General features: G+C 45.1%; 1 protein-coding gene across 1 annotated transcript in view; it reads left to right on the forward strand.

Moving 5' to 3' along the window:
- Nucleotides 1-1,530, forward strand: part of HS3ST2 (heparan sulfate-glucosamine 3-sulfotransferase 2) — an 88,175-nt gene extending 86,645 nt beyond the window's left edge. Inside the window, exon 2 of the mRNA XM_057749320.1 lies at nucleotides 160-1,530. Coding sequence (XP_057605303.1) covers nucleotides 160-778 — 619 coding nt within the window. The 3' untranslated portion in view covers nucleotides 779-1,530. The remainder of the gene's footprint in view (nucleotides 1-159) is intronic.
- The last annotated feature ends 19,047 nt before the right edge of the window (nucleotides 1,531-20,577 follow it).

The following is a 20,577-nucleotide window of genomic DNA, read 5'->3' on the forward strand; positions in this document are numbered from 1 at the left end:
AAGAGTTAAAGTGGGTTGTTCATCAGATGAGAGACGGTGGGCCTCAAATGTCACAGAGGAGAGGGGTGGGGGGCTCCACTAGGGAGCTGGGTGGAGGTAAGTGATCTCCCCGGGCCCCCAGCAGAGCCCTGGCTGATCACGTGCGTTTCTCCCCCTCAGGAGCCTGATGCCCCGGACCCTGGAGAGCCAGATCACATTGGAGAAGACCCCCAGCTACTTCGTCACTCAAGAGGCCCCTCGCCGGATCTTCAACATGTCCCGAGACACCAAGCTGATCGTGGTCGTGCGGAACCCCGTGACCCGCGCCATCTCTGATTACACCCAGACGCTCTCCAAGAAGCCGGACATCCCTACCTTCGAGGGCCTCTCCTTCCGCAACCGCACGCTGGGCCTGGTGGACGTGTCCTGGAACGCCATCCGCATCGGCTTGTACGCGCTGCACCTGGAGAGCTGGCTGCGCTACTTCCCGCTGGCCCAGATCCACTTCGTCAGCGGCGAGCGGCTCATCACCGACCCCGCCGGCGAGATGGGGCGGGTCCAGGACTTCCTGGGCATTAAGAGGCTCATCACGGACAAGCACTTCTACTTCAACAAGACCAAAGGATTCCCTTGCTTGAAGAAAACAGAATCGAGCCTCCTGCCTCGATGCCTGGGCAAATCGAAAGGCAGAACTCATGTACAGATCGATCCGGAAGTGATAGACCAGCTCCGGGAATTTTATAGACCTTATAATATTAAATTTTATGAAACTGTTGGGCAGGACTTCAGGTGGGAATGAGACCCCGAGATGCAAGGGCTCTTCTGCTTGTCTCTTCCAGGAGGTTTGCTTGGAGAGCCTCTGATCCTCTTCCCCCAGCAAACCCAGGCTGCAGCCCCTGTTCCCATCTTGGATTCCAGCATCCTGGAACCAGAAAGCCCAGCTGAAGCCAAGAGACCAGGGGGGTCCCTGCCACTGGCTCTCCCCAGTCTGTCCAGGCAAAGTTGATCTGCTTCCGGCATGTCCAGTCAGTTCCAAATGGTTTCCCTTCAGCCCATAAGAGGCCTTGGGAAATTGCTTTAGGAAGAGTGGATCTTCCAATTATATACATAAGTGGTGATGGTTCTCTTGCTGTGAATACAGCAGTCTGTCCCTGTCACCATCCACCCCTGAGTGGGCTTCATTCCGAGTGGCACGTACCTGCCTCTGAGCTTAACTCTCCCGAGCCGCCCTGGGTGATGGATGGGGGACCAGCCTCGTCCTCCTGACCTGAGCAGCTCATGGAGGGATTGCAGAGCTGGAGGCATCCCCTTGGCCACTCCTAGGAGGCAGACCCTTTGCTGATGAAATAAACCAGTGATTTCAAAGCCTGTGGTGGCAACTCTGCTTGAAGGGGAACTGTCTTTGAAAACCACTCTGTGACTCTCCCTGCTCCCTGTGGACAAAAGTACATAATTCTGCTGTTACGGGTACTTTCCTCACACGAGCTTTCATGTTCGGCATGCGACGGAATCATGCTTGTCCATGTGAAATAAATATGGCTCTCTCGTGTCCTTGTGGCTGGGCTTTCTCTGTAAGTCAGGCCTGGAGCACGGTGCATTCATCCGGCTCCTCCAAAGCGAGGTGGGACTGCGCTGGGGGTGGCCTGGGAGGGCAGTGAGGGAAGCAACAAGGGGGTGGAGGAGAGAGAAGAGGTTCTTGCTGACAAAGGCTGGGGAGATTTGTGGGGACATCCTCTTCTGAAACTTAGTCTGACGCTGGCAGCTCTCTGCTTAAGCTTTCCATCTGAAGTGAAGCCAAACTAGAGGCTGACAGGACATCAGACATGTTTTTGCTTGGCCAGCATGACGTTTTGAAATAATTTCTAACATTTACAACTTCGGAGTATTCACATAAAAATATGGATTTCCAGCTTTTTTAAAAAAAATTTTATGGGGGTATGGTTGATTTACAATGTTGTGTTAATTTCTGTTGTACAGCAAAGTGAATCCATTATACATATACATATATCCAGTCTTTTTTAGACTGTTTTCCCATAGAGGCCATTACAGAGTATGGAGTGGATTTCCCTGTGCTATACAGTAGGTCCTTATGAGTTCATCTATTTTATTTATAGTAATGTGTATATGTCAATCCCAGTCTCCCAATTTATCGCTCTCCCCCCGCCACTCCCCCCGGTAACGATAAGTTTGTTTTCTACATCTGTGACTCTATTTCTGTTTTGTAAGGAAGTACCTTTGCACCATTTTTTAAGATTCCACGTATAAGTGATGTCATATGATATTTGTCTTTCTCAGTTTTACTTCACTCAGTATGATGTGGAGACTTGGCCATGCTGAGCCTGTGCTCTAGCACGGTGACAATGGCTGCCACCTTTGGATGGGACCTGCACTCCTCAGTTTTTCTGTCCCCACCTGGCCCCCCCGTAGGCATTCGCGTTCACAGCCCTGCTTTGAGTGTGTACCGTGGCCTCAGAATAAGGTCCAAATCCTCCAGCATGATGCCCAAGACAACCCCAGTGACAGTTTGGGGATTTTCCACTTCTCCCCCCTCACCCTCTGTTCCAGCCTCACAGAACTGTGTGCCTTTTCTTGACCCTTTTCTGTCTCCATGCCTTGCGTGGAAGGCTTCCCCCCACATGTCTCCAGCTAATAGAAACCCCTGCTCCCGTTAAGACTTCATTCAAGAGTCGCTGGCTTGATATTTGTGCAGCCTTCCCCAACCAAGCTGAGTGATCTGCTCGCTCTTCTGTACTTGGTAGTTTGTATGTATCTCAGTTCCAGCTTTTATCACACTGGAGTATCATTTGTGTAAAAATGCCTATCTTGACCAGAGACTATGAACTCCCTGAGGGTCAGAATTGTATCTTGCTGACATGTAGTAGGCACATGGCAAATGTTTGACGGATGGATGTGTGAGTGGATGGATGGATGTTGGAGGTCTGGTGGCATGGACAGGAATGTCACATGGAACTACACTTCTGGGACACTTGCCAGATATCTCCATAGGACCCACAGGCAGCTGGGAAGGATTGCTGAACCTCCAGGGGCCACTTTGCCTTTGTCTGCTCCATCAGGCATCATGGATGTTTCCTGAAAATAAAAGTCTGACTTATAAGACTTACAAGACTTACAAGCCTAAGATATTAGCTCTGTGTTTTAGCGCCTCTTTCCACCTGAAGCATCTTAGGAGGTTAAATGGCTGAGAACAAGATACCAAGAATCCAGTTCTGGGAGTCTGCCTTCTTTGTGCATCCCCCATGGGCATGGAGAAGGGACACAGAGCCAGTGGGAGCTGCTACCACCCAGAAGCTGGGACCATGAACCTCTCTGGGCACCAAAAGAAGGACGAGTTGTATGTGGACATTAGTGAATTGCCCTTATATGTTCTGCATCCAAAAGTATTTGGTGTCCTGTGATCCTGGGCCATGTGGTGGCCAAGGTTGTATCCAGATGGAGTCAGAATTACATTGGAACACAAGGGAAACACCCAAGAAAGAGTCAGTGAAATTTGCTTGTTTATCCTGATCGGGGAGAATCCAGTTAGAACGGATGACGAAAATCTGAATTTCATGTGCACCAACGCAGCTTTATTCCTTTGCATTATAAGCATTCTCAGACCTCCCAGACTAAGTAGGCTCTAAGTATTAATGACTAGGTCAAGGTCTATTGTAATTAGTCTATTGTAATTAGCAAAATGAAAGATGCTAAAGTACCTTAAAAATCCTAGTTTAAAGGAGTGAAATTAGGTGTATACATGAGTCTACTCAGCAAACTCTGATTTTTAATCCAGTGCAAATGTATCCTTTCGCCCAGGCTGCCCAAGGGCAAACTTGCACAAGTTCCAAATTAGTACAGTTTAAATAGATGAAGTCTGACTATTCGATCTGAGATGAAAAGGGCTCCTCCAGGCCTCTGTATGTGTATGTGTGTACAGTGTGTGTGTGTGGGTGTGTGAAGTATGTTTCTCTCTCACTGATAGTCCAGGGTGCATGGTGATTCCAAAATACCAGGAAATCAGGTTCCTTCCATCCTAGGGCTCACAATTCATGATGAGTTCACAATTCATTCCACCAGGAGGAAGAGAGTGTAGGAATCAGTGGAGATTGCCCAAAAGAGAACACACAGAGCCTCCTGACCCTTCAGGGGTGCCCTGAAGGTGGCTGTTGCCTCCTTGAAGCTGGAGGCGGGATAACTAGAAGCGGGCATCCTATGTGATTGTTTTGTGGGCGTATTTGACTTTCTCTAGTGGGTCCTGTGTTGGAAGCAGGGATGTAAAAGTAGGACAGCTGGCAGTCATTGACCAGGTCCTGACCATTCTGGGCCAGTTGTTCCAGGGGTATGGGTCAGAGTTCTGTTGTCAAATATGGTCTGGCTGTTGTCTGTTCAAATATTCAATCTCTTGGGAGCTAAAGGGGGAATGGGCAAAACAAACCTCTTCCTAACGTTGGGACATCCTAAAAAAAAAGGTTGCAACATCCTTTTTACTCACAGCTTCAATGTACTGTGAAAAGTGCCCCCTAGGGCTGTGCAAGGGTGTTGCAGGAAAGGGACCCCCTCCCAGGAACCAAGAGTGGCTCTTGTCTAACACTCGGAAAGTAATTGTCCGAGGAGACACACGCGCTGACAAAGTAAAAGGCTTTATTGGGAAGGGGCGTCCGGGCAGAGGGCAGCGGGGTAAGGGAACGCAGGAGAACTGCTCTACCACGTGGTTTGCAGTCTCAGATTTTATGGTGATGGGGTTAGTTTCCAGGTTGTCTCTGACCAGTCATCTTGTTTGGCCCATGGTCTGACTCAGAGTCCTTCCTGGTGGCGTGAGCATCTCTCAGCCAAGATGGATCCCAGTTCGAAGGATTCTGGGAGGTTTGTAGGACATATTACGGGCTGGCATCTCTTCCCTTCTTTTGGCCCCTCCCACATTCTCCTGGTTAGTTTCTGGTAGCGGCACCATGTTCCTTATCAGGACCTCCTGTTGTGAGACAACGCATGCAAGCTGTTATCTTCATGCCTGGCCAAGGCGGGCGGTTTTGTCAACAGTTCCCAAACAAGGGTAGTGGTACTATTTTCGCTCATATTCCCTTGGGTAGAATTCTTAGATGTGAGGGAAGCAGGGAAATATAATGTCATTTTGGTGGCATAAGGCTTAGCTAAAAATGGAGTAATCTATAGAAGAAGGGGAAAGTAGATATTGGGGGAGACCTAGCTGTCTGGGACACAGAACCTTATCCATACATCAAAGTTTCCAGGTGCGTCTGGGTCTCCGTTTCTGAGTGAGTGTGAGTGTGTGACTCGCTCTGTGAGTGTGCTTCTCTGTGCCTATCGGAATGTACCTACGCCTGTGTCAGCCTTGCTTTCCTTGCCTCTGGCTAAAGACAATGTATCATGGAGGAAAGCACAACTTCGGGGGCCCAGGAGGTCTGAGTTTGAATCCTGCCTCTGCTCTTCCCTAGGTAGATGATCTTGGCAAGGTTGTCTAACTTCTTTGAGCTAGTTTTATCATCAGTAAACTAGGATGGAAATTGTACCTTATGATAAGGGTTTTTTTGGTGAGTATTAGGTGAGAAAGTATGCGTCTGACACGTAGTAGGTGCTCATTTGTGTTCCCTTTATTTTCACTTGTTTGGTTCCTGGCAGTGGAATCTACCACTCCTGTCAGCTTACATCCAGTGCAGCTCTAATAGAGCCAAGCTTGTAGCGATTTCATCCATCCTGTCTCTTCCCATGTGCCTAGGAACTCAGTCACTCTCACAGCCCAGGAGCAAGTGGCTGAGTCTTAACTGATGAGCTGCAGAGTTTCTGGCCCAATAAACCCAATACCCATCACCACCAGCGTAGGGTGAGCATTCACCCTGGTTTTCGCAGGACAAATCTAGCGTATACCTGTTGTCCTGGAGAGATTATTAATATTGCCCCTTCCGTTCTCAACAGGGCCCCATTTTGGATGGTAAATCCCTGGGTGTCCTTATTTCCCCCAGGCCAAAATTGTCCCAGTGTTCTGCTTCTGCTGGCCTAGACCCCCCGTCCAGTCCTCTCCGAGGTTGTCTTTGGCCCTGACCATTTGCCATACCTACTACTCTGATATTACCCTGAAGTCCAACAGCAGCTTATTCCTCCTAAAAGGCTGGTCCTCAAGAAAGCATGGCTGGCTGCTTCTCATCATCCTGTTCTCAGCTCAAATATCTACCTAGAGTTGCCCTCCCTTTCCCCCATCATTCTCAGCCTCGTGATTCTGTTTTCCTTCCATTATAGTGCTTGCCACTATCTGGCTTTATATGCGAGTTTACTGGTTTCTCTCTGTCTCCTCCATGGATCTGTAAGCTCCAGGAAAGAAGAGACCACGTCCATCTTCCTCAGCACAGTGCCCAGCATACAGCAGGTACTTAATAATTACTTGAGTAAATGAATGAACTATGGGGGTTCTGTACCTTGAATGCATAACCCCATTGCTTAACCCCAAGAAAGGATGCTGTCTGTAAGCTCTACCTTTTGCCTGGGATCTCTTAGGTCTCTTGGGGTCTTTACTGACATTATTAGCCTATACAGCACCTCTGTGAGAGTTAGGAAAAGGCGCTCCCTTTTGGCAGATAAATAGAGAGGGTGCCCCTTTGGGATACACGCAGCCTTTGGCGGACATGGTATAGCACATAGATGTCAGCGCCCACGCCCCCTGCCACTCTCAGCTGACATCTTTGTGTTGGGCACAGACTGCAGCATCATGTGTGGCAGCCCTGACAGCCATTGCTCCCATTCACTGAGATTCCCTGGCCCTGAGTGCAGCTGAAAGTAGCCCTGAGACATCCAGGACGCTTTCTATTCTCCCAGCTCCCTGCCCTGTCTTTGAGGCACTCCTACCGGTGTCGTCATGTATCGTGACTACCCCCACTCCACGTTCAATCCCCCTTGTCTGCGGATGTGTGTGTCTGAGGATGCGTGCTTATGTGTGGGTTTGTGTCTTCCTGTATGTGTGTGTCTGTCTCTTTCCTATATCCTCATACACACCTATTAACACCCAAAACTAGTCAACATTTACTGGGTGTTTAATAAAAGGAGAGTATGGCGGTCGTCTGACAAATAAAATTTGTTGGATGCTTTTCCTGTACAGTGTCAGCTGCTGTGCTTTCCATAGCTTCTCAACCCTACGAAGCAAGTCCTCTTGCAAAGTGCCATAAATACAGGACAGATGGGTGTGATGGTGAAGAGAACGGGCTGCCTGAGTTCTGACTCTAATTCACTACTCGCTTAGTCTGGAGTCTGGGGCGAATTATTTTACACTCTCTGTGCCTTGGTTTCCCCATCTGTAAAACAGGGGTGCTAATAACAGTATCAACATCATGGTGGCTTTATGAGGATTGAACAAATTAATTCATGTGAAGTGTTGAGAATCACATTCAAAAGTGGTAACTGATACTGGCATTATCTCTATTTTTGAGGTGAGGAAACTGAGGCTGAAAAAAGTGAAGAAAGTCAAGTTCACACAAGTAGTAGAGCCAGGAGCCAAACCAAGCATTCCTCTCAAGGCCTCACCCTTGACTGGTGTAGTACGGACGCTGTCCTGGAGCAAGTCACACAAGGGATGTGTGAGCAAATGTGTCCAGTGCAATAATTGGAGCAAATGGGTGGAGGGTGGGGTAAAGGAGGAAACATAACACCATCAGTGAGAACTTCATGAAAAAGGACATGGAGCTCCTTCCTGCTCTGTCTCCACTTATAACGAATCTCACCACCTCTTTTTTTTTATTTTTTTATTTTTTTTAAATGTTTATTTATTTATTGGGTTTTTTTCTTTTTGATTGGCTGTGTTGGGTCTTCATTGCTGCACACAGGCATTCTCTGGTTGTGGAGAGTGGGGGCTACTCTTCATTGTGGTGCGTGGGCTCCTCATTGTGGTGGCTTCTCTTGTTGTGGAGCACGGGCTCTAGGTGTGTGGGCTTCAGTAGTTGTGGCACATGGGCTCAGTAGTTGTGGCTCACGGGCTCTAGAGTGCAGGTTCAATAGTTGTGGCGCACAGGCTTAGCTGCTCTGTGGCATGTGGGATCTTCCTGGGGCAGGGCTTGAACCCATGTCCCCTGCATTGGCAGGCAGATTCTTAACCACTGCACCACCTAGGAAGTCCCTCACCACCTCTTGAATAAAGCCCAGCTTGTTTATTAGACACCACAGGTGCAATGACGTTACATCTCCCAGTTTGGTCTGGTCCTCAAATCTGGTAAAGAACCTACTAGATTCGGGACTTCTCTGGTGACACAGTGGTGAAGAATCCACCTGCCAATGCAGGGGACATGTGTTCGAGCCCTGGTGTAACTGCACCCCTGTGGGCCATTACGAGTTATGGATATGACCTCACTGAATGCGGTCTTGAACCCTCTCTCCAGAGGCTGCCCCATCAGCTCTGACACACCACTGTAACATCCCTCTCTGCCTGCCTGCCCAGCCAGGAAACACTGGGGAAAATAAATCAGGGGCCCTGGCGTCTTGTTACGCACCACAGCCTGGATTGAACCTGAGCTCTGGGCACTGGACCGAGATATTTTCAATGCCTCTGAAAAGAGTCAGACTGCGCTTCATTTGATAATGTGAGGGAGTCACGTCAGACAAGGATTTAATTGACCTAAATTCAATTATATTCTGTCAGAGAGAGAAGGGGAGAAGTGATTCAAACAGTGTGAGCCACTCTAACTGCCATTTTGCTGTGACCCTGAGAACACCCTGGGGTCTTTGGTCCCCTCCATCCTCGCATGCCCATCCCCGTGCGAGCATTTTACCCAGCTGCTTGTGCTGCCAGTGCAGATCTTTATTGACTCTTCACCCTCCATAGCCCCTAAATGCAAGCCGACCCCTTCCTCAAATGCCCAGCTGGATAAATAAACAAATATGGGGCGATGACGGAAGGTAGAAGTGGCGGTGTTGGACTGGGGAAATTTCTCCGGGAGGTTTGGCTTCTGTGCCTTCATGTGGCCTGTTGGCTTTAGAACCCACTCTCTGAGTAAGAGGAAACTCCCTTTACTTGCCTCCCACCACTTGGCATCCACCCCCTGTGCGCGCGCGCACACACACACACACCCCCTCAGACTGCAGGAGAAGGGACCAGACCATGAATGAAAGGTGGCAAGAGAAAAGCAGGGGAGGCTGGGAGCCTTTCCAGCAGCTTTTTAATTCCTACATCCACCTTCCTCTTGCTGGAGCCACATGGTTGGTGTCCCTTCCTCACTCAGCAGAGGGTTTGGCAGAAATGCACCCAGTGGGCATGTGTGTGACTGACACTTATATTACTCCCACGTACCATGAAGGATTGGAGACGAGTCTGTGTGACGGACACGTGTCAGGCTGATCCACGTCTAACCGGAACATGATTGATGACACATGGCTAATTGGATCACGGCTGACTGACACATGATTTGTGGGCATGGCCCGCCCAGCACACCTATGCCGGGAGCTTGTCTAAGGAGTACCAGGCTGACTGACGCATGCTCAACCTGCAGTGGAGTTGGCATCTTGCCTGCAGTCCCGCTCTCAGGCTTCTGGGAAGGGGCTCTGTCCCCCTCTAAGGCTGGAGCAAAGGATGCATTTGTCGCTTGGCTGCAGCAGCTCCCCAGCCCCTGACCTGGCTGTCTTTCTACACTGAGCATCCGGCTCTAGAGAGCCCAGTATAAGCCCTGCAGTTCACGCTACCCAGATGAACCTGGTCCTAATGGGTCCATTCAAGTCTCCTCAAGGTGGCTTGTGAAGGCATCTCACACCACCTTCAGAGTCCTGAACCCTCTTTTCAGAGGCTGCAGCCACTCAGAGCCCTTGGGCAGAGGCACAGCAAGGGAACTCTGGGTAACATAGAGACACAAAGATAACATGGCAGAGGAAAAATATTCAGGGAAACAAAGTTATTTATATAGGACTTCAATCTTTCTCTTGCCTTTGAATAATATTAACCTGACTGTAAACTTGTGTAAGGACGTAAAGTCCTTTCATATACTTTACATAATTTTCTCTTTATAATAACTGAGATTTGTACTCCCATTTTGCAGAGGGAAGAAATTGAGGCCCAAAGATTTTTTTTTTAAGTTACTTGTCTAGGGTCACACAGCCAGGACTCAAATCTATAACTTTTAACTCTAAATTCCTTCTTTATGAGGGAGAGACTTGGGCTGCAGCATGAAAATTTAAATTGTCTTTTAAGAAGAACTTGACATCAACAAAGATTGCTAGACCTGGGGATGGAGAAAAGACATGTCTTGTATTTTAGCTAGCATTCTTTAAGTGCAGGAAAATAATATCTGAGAAATGGAGATCATATGAAATTGGGCATAAAATCTGGGTATTTTGTCTGTGGCAGCAAAGACAAGCAGAGACAGGTGGGGATTTGACCCAAGCCTTCCCTCAGAAATTAAACTAACTTTGGAAAGCAGAGTTGCTGCAAGGATCAACATAAAGTTCCAGGTCAAAAGTTCAATTATCAAGAGGAAGACAGAATCATATCAAGAAACGTATATGATAAATATCCCACGTTGACTGAACTCAAACCTGGCTCTGAGTTTCTGAAGAGACAAGGCACAGAGGACAACTGATGGGTGATGTGCTTCCTACAACCTAATGTGAGCTCAAGGGAAAGAGAATCAATTTCCTGAGGGTGATCTTTACATGAGAGCTGGTGGTCAACATAATGTATCCTTGATAATTACTTTTACAGGAACTCCTGGAATATTCCTATACTTGTCTTTCTTACATAAAGTGATGATAAACCTGAAATGGTAAATGATAAAGGGGATTCTATGGGAGATCAAGGTGATATTGTGCAGAACTGCAATTGATGGCTGGTCCCAATAGATAGAGGGATAAAGCCTGGCAAATTCTGAGAGGGAATAATTGTGATCTTACCCTTCCTAAAGCATCAGCCACCTGATTTTGGCATTAGCTGTAGGCAAACGATTCACCACGGATGTCACTAGTGAGCATATGCAGGACAAGTATCCCATGACTGCCTGTGAAAGAAGACCTTCTAATAAAGAAATTGAGCTAATGAAGAACAAAAGATGATGATTTATAATGAAAACAACTAAAATCTTGATTATTCTAAAAAGAAGAGGATTATTGGAGTAACTACTGATAGTGTCAACAATTTGTCTCCCCAAATGGTCCTCAGTTAATTAAAAATTCAATAAATCTCCAAAATATCATCATAACCCTAACCTTGAAGATTCCACAGTTAGAAAATTCCAATGTCCCACTTTCACCTTGAAGTGTACATACCTGCATATTAAGGTGACCCCACAGCTAGGGTGACCCTTCATTTTCCCAATAATATCTTTTTGTGTGTATTGCCAGCTTGAGTTTGTGAAATTGCCAACATTCAGCTGCTTTAACCTGCAAAAATGGCAATCTCATATGGCTTGACCTAATACAAACTTTCAGAAATTTAGAGGAGATGGCTATCTACTTGTAGTGTCTCAGTTATTTTAGTTTCTCAGATGTATTTAAAATCACATTATCTAGACAATTATAAGGATTTAAAATACCACTTTGTTTCCCTTCTCACATCTTCATGAAATGATATTACTTAAATTCTTCTCATTAATCTCTGGCATCAGGACCATGGTCGAGTTAATCTAAAAGTCCTCTGCCATGGTGCTCTCCCAGTTCCATGTATCCATTCCCAGGACACATGGAGTCATGATCCCGTCAACATAATCACTTAACATCTCATTTAAGATGACCTTCCAATGACTTGTTTATGTCCAACACTTGCACTGTGAGTGCACATCTCCAGGGATAACGATTGAATCAGTGTTCAATTTCTTTGCCTTCTCCGTTACCAAATCCATCCAGGGACCTATGTAAATATCTTGAATTAGCATTGAGTCAGCTCACTTCAGGAGTCCTCGTGGTTCAAACTAAAGTAATTTAGAGAATGCCCTTTAAATTAGATACACTATGGTTTTTGACAGACGCCAATCTCCCATCTTCTCGGTCTGCTGGCTTTCCGAATAAAGCGTATTCCTTGCCTCAAAAATAAATAAATAAATAATAAATAATAAATAAATAAATAAATAAACGTTATAAGGACTCAAATACAAGACTCCGTCTTCAGATCAACTCGATGATGGGTGATAACTCAGAGGGCTGGGATAGGGTGGGAGGGAGTCGTGGGAGGGAGGGGATATGGGGATATATGTATAAATACAGCTGGTTCACTTGGTTGTACGGAAATAACTGGCACAGCAGTGTAAAGCAATTATATTCCCATAAAGAGGTTAAAAATAAAATAAAATAAAATAAAATAAAATAAAATAAAATAAAATAAAATAAAAGTAGAATGTTGGACAGTCAAAAAAAAAAAAAGACTCCATCTTCTCTGAGGGACTTTTTAGTGGGAGGAGCTGTCACCCCTCATCTAAAGATATTTGGTGACTACTTTCAATTTTGCATACACAAGTGTATAGCAATTAACCTTTTGGGAAAATCTGGCAGCAAAATGGCCCCCTGGTAACTGAGAGAAGGAACCTTTTTAGTAGGATAATTTAATGTTTCCCATTTGGATGTCAAGGGTTTCTTTTTGCCAAATGCAGGTTTTCTTTTTGGCATAGTTCACATTTAGCTCGTTCTACCTGGCACTGTTTTTAGCCATCAGGCTTGGCTGTTTCCTGTTCTCTCCTGGAACCTGTGAATGTAACCTTGACATCCAGGGGATGAAAATATACAGGTCTCCTTGTTCCTGTGGCCGTAGGAGATATTTCTAGCTTACCTAGAAACAGCATCAAATTATTGAAGGACACAGTCTTATTTTATGCCATTAAAAAAAAAAAGATTTTGCTATTCTATCTACTCTGATTCTCACAGTGAATTTAGGAAAAAAAATGAGAGGAGGGAGAGGGAGGGAGAGGAAAGAGGGAATTAAAAGCCTTGGATCAATGCTATTAAGATCATATGACTTGACCCATAAATGATTTATGCATATGAAATCAAAGCCAATATATATCAAGGGTCTTGGTTTATTTGTTTTAACCACTCTCTATTGAGTGAAACAGAATCAAACTATGATCAATGGTCAAATAACTGAGCTAAAGCTGCCTTAGGAGAACATTAGGAGGAAAGACCCTGAGCTGCAGTTTGTGAATATGAAATGTGGCATTGAGATTCCAGGGAATATTAACTGGACAAGTGTTTTCCAAACATTCGACACTTGAGCATCATCTTTGCAATTCTGGCTATATCCACATATTGCCTGTACTATTATTACCTTAATCTTTTTCTTTTAATCATCTCATTTTTGTTCACTTAAATCATGTTTCTATCATACATGGAGAATCAGCTCCACTAACCCTAATTAATTACAATATAAAAGCACAACTATTGCTATGAGGATATGTCTTTTCCCCATTTCTCTGGTTTCAAAGAGAAGGGACTTTTACAAAACACTCTTAGATTCTTGTCTACCCTTTCTCCTCTTCCCAGAGGGGTGAGAATTTACCTGGTTGGTGGGTGCAGTCATTTGTCCACATTTCTTGATTGGGTGGGGGGAGATAATTTATCAACAGCCTACTTTTTGTCTCTTTCTCCTTCCCTCTCCACCCAGACTGGAATCAAGTAGTGATCTGGGTAGGTGAGTCTGTTCCTCAAACTCACTTTCGCTGAAGTGGGATTCCCAGGATGCCAGTGAGGAGGGGAGGGCATTAGTAAGGTCCCTTGATGCTAATAAAGCTAGGTTTCAGCCTAGCCTTTGTCGTAATAAGAATGTCATTGTAATCTCCCATCTGCCTTGTGCTTTTATCTTTCTTCTCAGTTGGTTCAGAATTCAGTGAATGGATGGACCTAGAGATTATCATACTAAGTGAAGTAAGCCAGACAGAGAAAGACAAATATCATATGATATCATTTATATTTGGAATCTAAAAAGTGAAACAAATGAACTTATTTACAAAACAGAAATAGACTCACAGACATAGAAAACAAACTTATGGTTACCAAAGAAGAATGGAGGGAGGGATAAATCGGGAATTTGGGATTAACATATACACAGTACTATATATAAAATAGATAACCAAAAAGGATCTACTGTATAGCACAGGGAAATATACTCAATACTTTATAATAACCTATAAGGGAAAATAATCTGAAAAAGCGTATACGTACATATATATACACACACACAAAGCTGAATCATTTTGCTGTACACATGAGATTAACATTGTAAACCAACTAAAGTTCAACTGAAAAAAAAGATGACACGCTCATCTCACTTTGGGATATGCTAAAAATGGACAGTGATTTGAGACAGAAATTTATCTTTGTTTTCTACTAGAATAGATTACACTTTGCATTTACCTCGATGGATTCTATTCAAAGAGTTAATGATAATCATTTGTAATCACTGGGGCACTGAGAGCAAAATCTAAGGTATTCTTGTCGTCAAATGTTTTCTTCAGGAGCTGGGTGATAGTCAAAAGATTTAAAACCCCGTAAACATTGTCTGTGACCAACGAGAACAGACTCTGGCCGTATATAACCAGGGTGGCCCCCCTCAGCCTGGGGACCATGCCATGCCCTTGGAGGCTCTGCTACCCAGAGTGAGTTCTGCAGACCAGAACTATCAGCATTGCCTGGGAGCTCTTAGAAATGCAGCCTCTCAGGCCCCACTCCAGACCTGCTGAGTCAGAATCCACGTTTAACATGATCCCCAGGTGATTCCCATGTACATGAACATGTGAGAAGCACAGTGCATTTCTGCATTTTTAAAAAACTGCCAGTGGGCGTAGTGGTTGAGAATCCGCCCATCAATGCAGGGGACACGGGTTCGATCCCTGCTCCAGGAAGATCCCACGTGCCTCGGAGCAACGAAGCCTGTGCACCACAACTATTGAGCCTGTGTGCTGCAATTACTGAAGGCTGCATGCCTACAGCCCGTGCTCCACAACAAGAGAAGCCACCTCAATGAGAAGCCTGCGCACCACAATGAAGAGTAGCCCCCGCTTGCCGCAACTAGAGAAAGCTTGTGTGCAGCAATGAAGACCCAACGCAGCCAATAAATAAATAAAATTTAAAAATAAATAAAGAAATAAAAATAAAAATAAAGAACGGCCAGTGGGGAAGGGAGAAATAGGGCATTATCGCTCATCAGGTATGAAGTTTCGGTTATGCAAGATGAACAAGTTCTGGAGATGTGCTCTATGAGAGTGCATACGGTAAATACTCTAGTACTGCGCACTTCAAATTTTGTTAAAAGGGTACATCTCGTGGTAAGTGTTTATACCACAATAAGATAATAATAAATCACACAGGGACGCAAGGTAACTTTTGAAAGTGATGGTTGGTATGTTTATTACCTTGATTGTGGTGATGGTATCATGGGTATAGGCATATGTTCAAACTCATCAAATTTTATAAATTAAACAAGTGCAGGTATATAATTATATCTCAATGAAACTGTTTAAAAAAGAGAGAAAGATGGTACTAAGGATATTTCCCCTCCCCAAAACAAAAAATAAAGAACAGAAACAACTGCCAGGGGATATTAGTCTGCAGACCCCACCTGGAGTGGTCAGGCTCTCTGTAAGGCAGGGATGGATGTCGCTAGACTCCGGAATTGGGAGAAAGCTTCCAGGCACCAAAGCTGTGTCTGCACCCCCAACTACCCTCCTGGGGGCTCTGGCAATGGCAGCAGTGTCCCAGAATCTTTTTTGGGTCCCTGGACTGCCAGGTACCAGTCCTCTCATTGACAGTGTTGGCTGCTTGTCCCACAGTTAAGAAAAAAGTTATTTTCAGAAAAATTTTAGAGAGTCCCTGAGTTAACTTTCTTTGATTGTTAAAGTGAAGCCTTTGATTATAAAAAGAATAGATGTGAAAAAATAAAAAAGAAGATCTGCAACAAATAGGACAAATGTTAACATTTGTTAAACTTCTATGGTGGGTGCATGAATGTCTGTTGTGCTATTTTTTATATGCTTGAAATTTTGAAATTAAAAGATTAAAAATCAAGTAAAAATAACAGATTCCCAACTGAGATAAGAAAAATTGCAAAGAAAAAAAATTAAAATCATCCAAAATTCCACTGCCCAGATATACCTTTGGGTATTTATCCTTTCAGTTCCTTTTCTTGTTCAAAAGGAAATTAAAAACTTGCATTTTTATTATAATTAGTTGAGCACATGCTTTTAACTCCTCTCCTTCAGAAATCCCAATTGAATCACAGACAAATGATCACAGACAAATAAGGAAAAATGGGTGGGCTGGGGGAAGTCAGCCCTGAGAAACAGGAATCTTGCCAAGCAACAAGCCTAATGCGGGATTTCCACAAAGAACCGCAGCTCTGAGTTACAGGGACACAGGAACAGGCCCAGGGAGCTATTGGCCCTGGCGAGTGCCCCAGCAGCACGCCAAGCCACTCGAGGCATTTCTGTAGCGAGCTCCTAATGAGGGCACTTAGAGGAGAAGGCAGTGCCCTACTAACTTCTGCTGCCAAAATAAACTCAGAGAGGAAACTGCTTTGCCCAGCAGGAAACTTCTCTCCGGCAATGCAGACTCTCCCGGAAATTCACTTCCTGCTCATCACAGGCAGCGTAAACCCCAGTCCAGCAAAAGAAAACTACAAAAATACAAGCTTCCGCATCTCCCCTTTGTCTGAGACAAACAGATCGAACAAGGACCCGTGGGCTCTGACAAAACCTATTTTTTTTTTAAACCCAGGAATGGACAAGATCTCCCTCTATGAAGATGTGCAAGGAGGAGATGGGGTGGGGTGGGGGGAAACTGAGAGAAGATTCAGGAGTTTAAATAAAGATTATGCTTAGGTGTAAGCCAAGAAAAATGAAAGCTTTGTATAGTTATTCTTACTCATATTTTCTTGTGATTTTAAAAGGCATTACGTTTTATAAAAAAGACAGTATTTAAGAAATACTGGTTTTAGCCAAAAGAAGGATTAAGTCAGGTTAGAAGGACAGGCTTTGGATTTAGATGACCTGGGTCCAAATTTTGGCTCTTTCATTTACTAGCTACATGAGCTTGACATCTCTGTGCCTTAGTTTCTTCATCGGTAAAACGGGCTGTTAATGGTGGTCCTCACCTTAGAATTCTAGAGAAGATTAATGCGATGATATATGTCAAACGTTTGGCAAAACAGTCACTAATATTACATATTCACTTTGTGGTTTAAAAAAAGAACTTATCATATTTTAAAATGCAATGGACAACTTCTGGTTTCTAGAGGGTGAGTTTAACCTACATGTTTATCTCTCTAGTCCCTCCCAAAATTCCACTGAAGTGGTAAAAAGTAAAAATCATAGTAGTAACCTTGGAAAAGAGAAAATAGACAAGAAGTTCTGGGGAGCTCCTGGAAGATAGGAAATGGATGCAGACAGAATGACAGAAAACTCCATCAGGGCTGAGCACTCGCTGTCCACTCTGCGGGTACCGCCCGATGGCTCACGCAAGGCTCCTGGGCTGGCCTGTCCCTCACCGGAAGTAGTGCCACCTGAGAGAGAGGGATGGAGAGGGGGGAGATGCCCACTCAGGGGCTAATAGAGAATGGAATAAACTCTTTAAGAATTTTTAAAGAGCATATACTATGGCTCCTTGGATCCGTGGTGTATGTTGATTTATCCTTCAGAGGGCTGTGCTGTTGGCAGGAGTTACACAATGTGTGTGCGTCTGTGGGGGCGGGGTGTGCTTTGTGGGTGTGGGTGTGTACGTGTCTGTATTTGCATTCCTGGTCCCCAGGCACAGCCACATGGGCTCCTCTCTATGGAAAGTGACCAGATGGAAATTTGAGGAGCAGTAGAGAGAGAAGCCCTCCCTCCATCATGTACATGTGCCAGAAGGCATCGTTCCAAACTCCTCGGCAGCTGTCTTCATTCCTCCAGGGTCCCTACATCTTCCCCAGAGCAAGAGGACTCCAAGAGACATTGTCGATTGTTAATAATTTCCATAATCCTCAGTATCAGCTCCTAAGCCAGCAGCCTACTCTACATAAGCAATAATAATTTATAGTTGCAGTTAATGGGCTGTTTTATAGGAACCCACAATTATAATTGGATGTCAAGTGTTGTGAATCTCAGCGGATGGAAAGCGACAACCACTGGGGCCTGGTGTTTAATTTTTTAATGTGATTATTAAATTTCGCATCTCCTTGCTCTTCTATCTTCTCTCAATGTGGCTTCCAGCTGTGGCCCCATCTCTGTCTTCTCCAGCCCAGAATCTTGACACTTCCTTCTGTTAAACCTGTTTCTGGACCTGTGACTTTTTACTGAGCATGTGTAGAAAGCCCGGATCCTGCAGAAATAGGGCAGCTACCAACTTTTCTGATTGGGAAACCCACCAAAACAAACCCATTCAAGAAAGCATCCCAAGCCCCCAGGTTTACTCATCTTGCTTTGCAAAAATTGAACCCCATAGCATTCGGCTTGGCGGCAGCCCATCCAGAAGGTGACCATGAGGAGTACCTGGCTCCTTCAGCCCAGTGGCCACAGGCTCTTAGAATGAACAGTCTTGGCATTGTGCAGTCAGAATCTGTTCTTTCATGGGTGGACCTAGAGAATGTCATACAGAGTAAAGTAAGTCAGAAAGAGAAAAACAAATATCGTATATTAATGCATATATGCAGAATATAGAAAAATGGTACATACAGATCAACCTGTTTGCAAGGCAGAAATAGAGACACATATGTACAGAACAAACATATGGACACCAAGGGGGGAAATCAGTGGGGGCTGGGTGGGATGAATTGGGAGATTGGGATTGCCATATATACATTACTAATAAGAAAAAAATATCAAATTGTACACTTTCAATATGTGCATTTTATTGTATGTCAATTACATCTCAATAAAAGTTCTTAAACACTTTAAAATAAATCTGTTCTTAGAGTTCTCTTGCTCCAGATTCTAGGACACAGATTAACACAGGACTCACCAATAGCAAGTGTCAGGGAAGTGGTATAGCTGTTTGGGAAAGTGACAAATAGATTGAGGAATCACAGAAAGCACGCTTTTATGTGTCTGCTCCTGGGTGAGGAGGAAGTATGACCTTCTTCTAATGAGAGTGAGGAAGACCTCCCAGAGGTTAGATGTTAGGGGCTGGTTGAGCAAGATAAGGAAAGAACAATCAGGGAGGGGCTGGCCGGGATGTCACTACCTGGGGGTGGCCCTGAGCCCACCTGCCTTATCCATCTCAGATCCCGACTCAGCCAAGAACCCCAAGTCCAAAGCCAAGTCGGAGCTTAATGGATCACAAATTTCGTCCCAACCCTAGCCAAAATCAAAGCTAGGTGAGGACCCAACAATTCCAGGGCAATTCAGACACAAGCCAAAGTCTAATCCAAGTATAATAGTAGAACCCTCTCCATACCCCATTCTAGAGCATGGCCAAGCCCGGAACCCAGTGGAACAGTAGTCCTGCCTAAAATGTATGACCAGGGCCCAAATCCCAAGTCCATGTCAGGGTGAGCAATAAGGTGGGGAGTCAAAGACATCAGGTTATTGGAAACAGTCATCCATTAATCAATCCAGAGCCCTCTTGCCCAGCAATTCTCTACTGAGAGGTAATTGCACTCTGAGCAGACTTGCCTCATAGCTCCCAAAACACCATAATTCTCTGGGGACAGAGGTTGTCTACCATTCAGCTAGGAAATCCCAAGCTTAGCAGAGGCCCCAGCATAATAAACGCTTGCCCAATGACTAGATGGAAAACGTGGAGTCAATGGAAAAGAAGGTGGTCTTCGAGTCCATCAGACCTGGATGAGAATCCCTTCCCTGCCACTTCTTAGCTGTGTGACCATGAGCAGGTCCCTTGCACTCCCTCTGCTGTGAAATGGTGGGAGGAGAAAATGGAACAGTGCATCTAAACCACCTGGCACAGAATGTTGGTTTCCTTTTTCATTCTCCAATGGCAATGTCTCTAAGGATGGTATTAGATAATATCTTTTTTTCTATCCATCACTGAGTGCAGAATTCTCAGAGGGTTTCAGATTCCTAAAGTCCTTGTGATCCACCGAATCTGCTTCAACACCCTGCTGCCTTTCTATTATGCATCATTCCAGGGTGGAGTCCCCATAGCTTCCTGTATTAGACATCTATTGCCACAATAAGGCTGTGTAACAAACAACCCCAAAACTGCAGGAGTGGTTGCTCATGAGTCCTTGGGTTGGCTGAGCTGTTCTGCTGATCTGGGCCACCATCTCACATGTGATCTAATGTGTCTGCTGTCAGCTGGGATCCTCAGCTATACTCTGTGGGGTTTCTCATCCTCCAGCAGGCTAGCCTGGGCTACTTCACATGGCAAGGGCAGGCTTCCAAGAAATGAATGGAAGCCCACAGGGGCCCCTGAGGCCTGGGCTCAGACCTGACATACCATCGTTTCCATAGTGAGTAACAAGGCCAGCCCAGTTTCCAGAGTGGGGACATAAACTCTGCCTCTCGACAGGAGGAACTTTAGAGTCATCTTGCAAGGGAAAAGGATTCAGAGGAGAAAAGGATGGTGACCATCTTTGGTAATGAATCCACTATACCTTCTTTGTCCTTCTTCAGTCTCTCTGCTTTTGAGAAGAAGGATAAGAGGCTAGAAGGAATGATATGCTTGGACTAGAGTCAGAAACATTTGAGTTCTACCACTTGCATTAGCCTT

Source organism: Hippopotamus amphibius, chromosome 9 (assembly GCF_030028045.1).
Source record: "Hippopotamus amphibius kiboko isolate mHipAmp2 chromosome 9, mHipAmp2.hap2, whole genome shotgun sequence".
NCBI lineage: Eukaryota > Metazoa > Chordata > Mammalia > Artiodactyla > Hippopotamidae > Hippopotamus > Hippopotamus amphibius.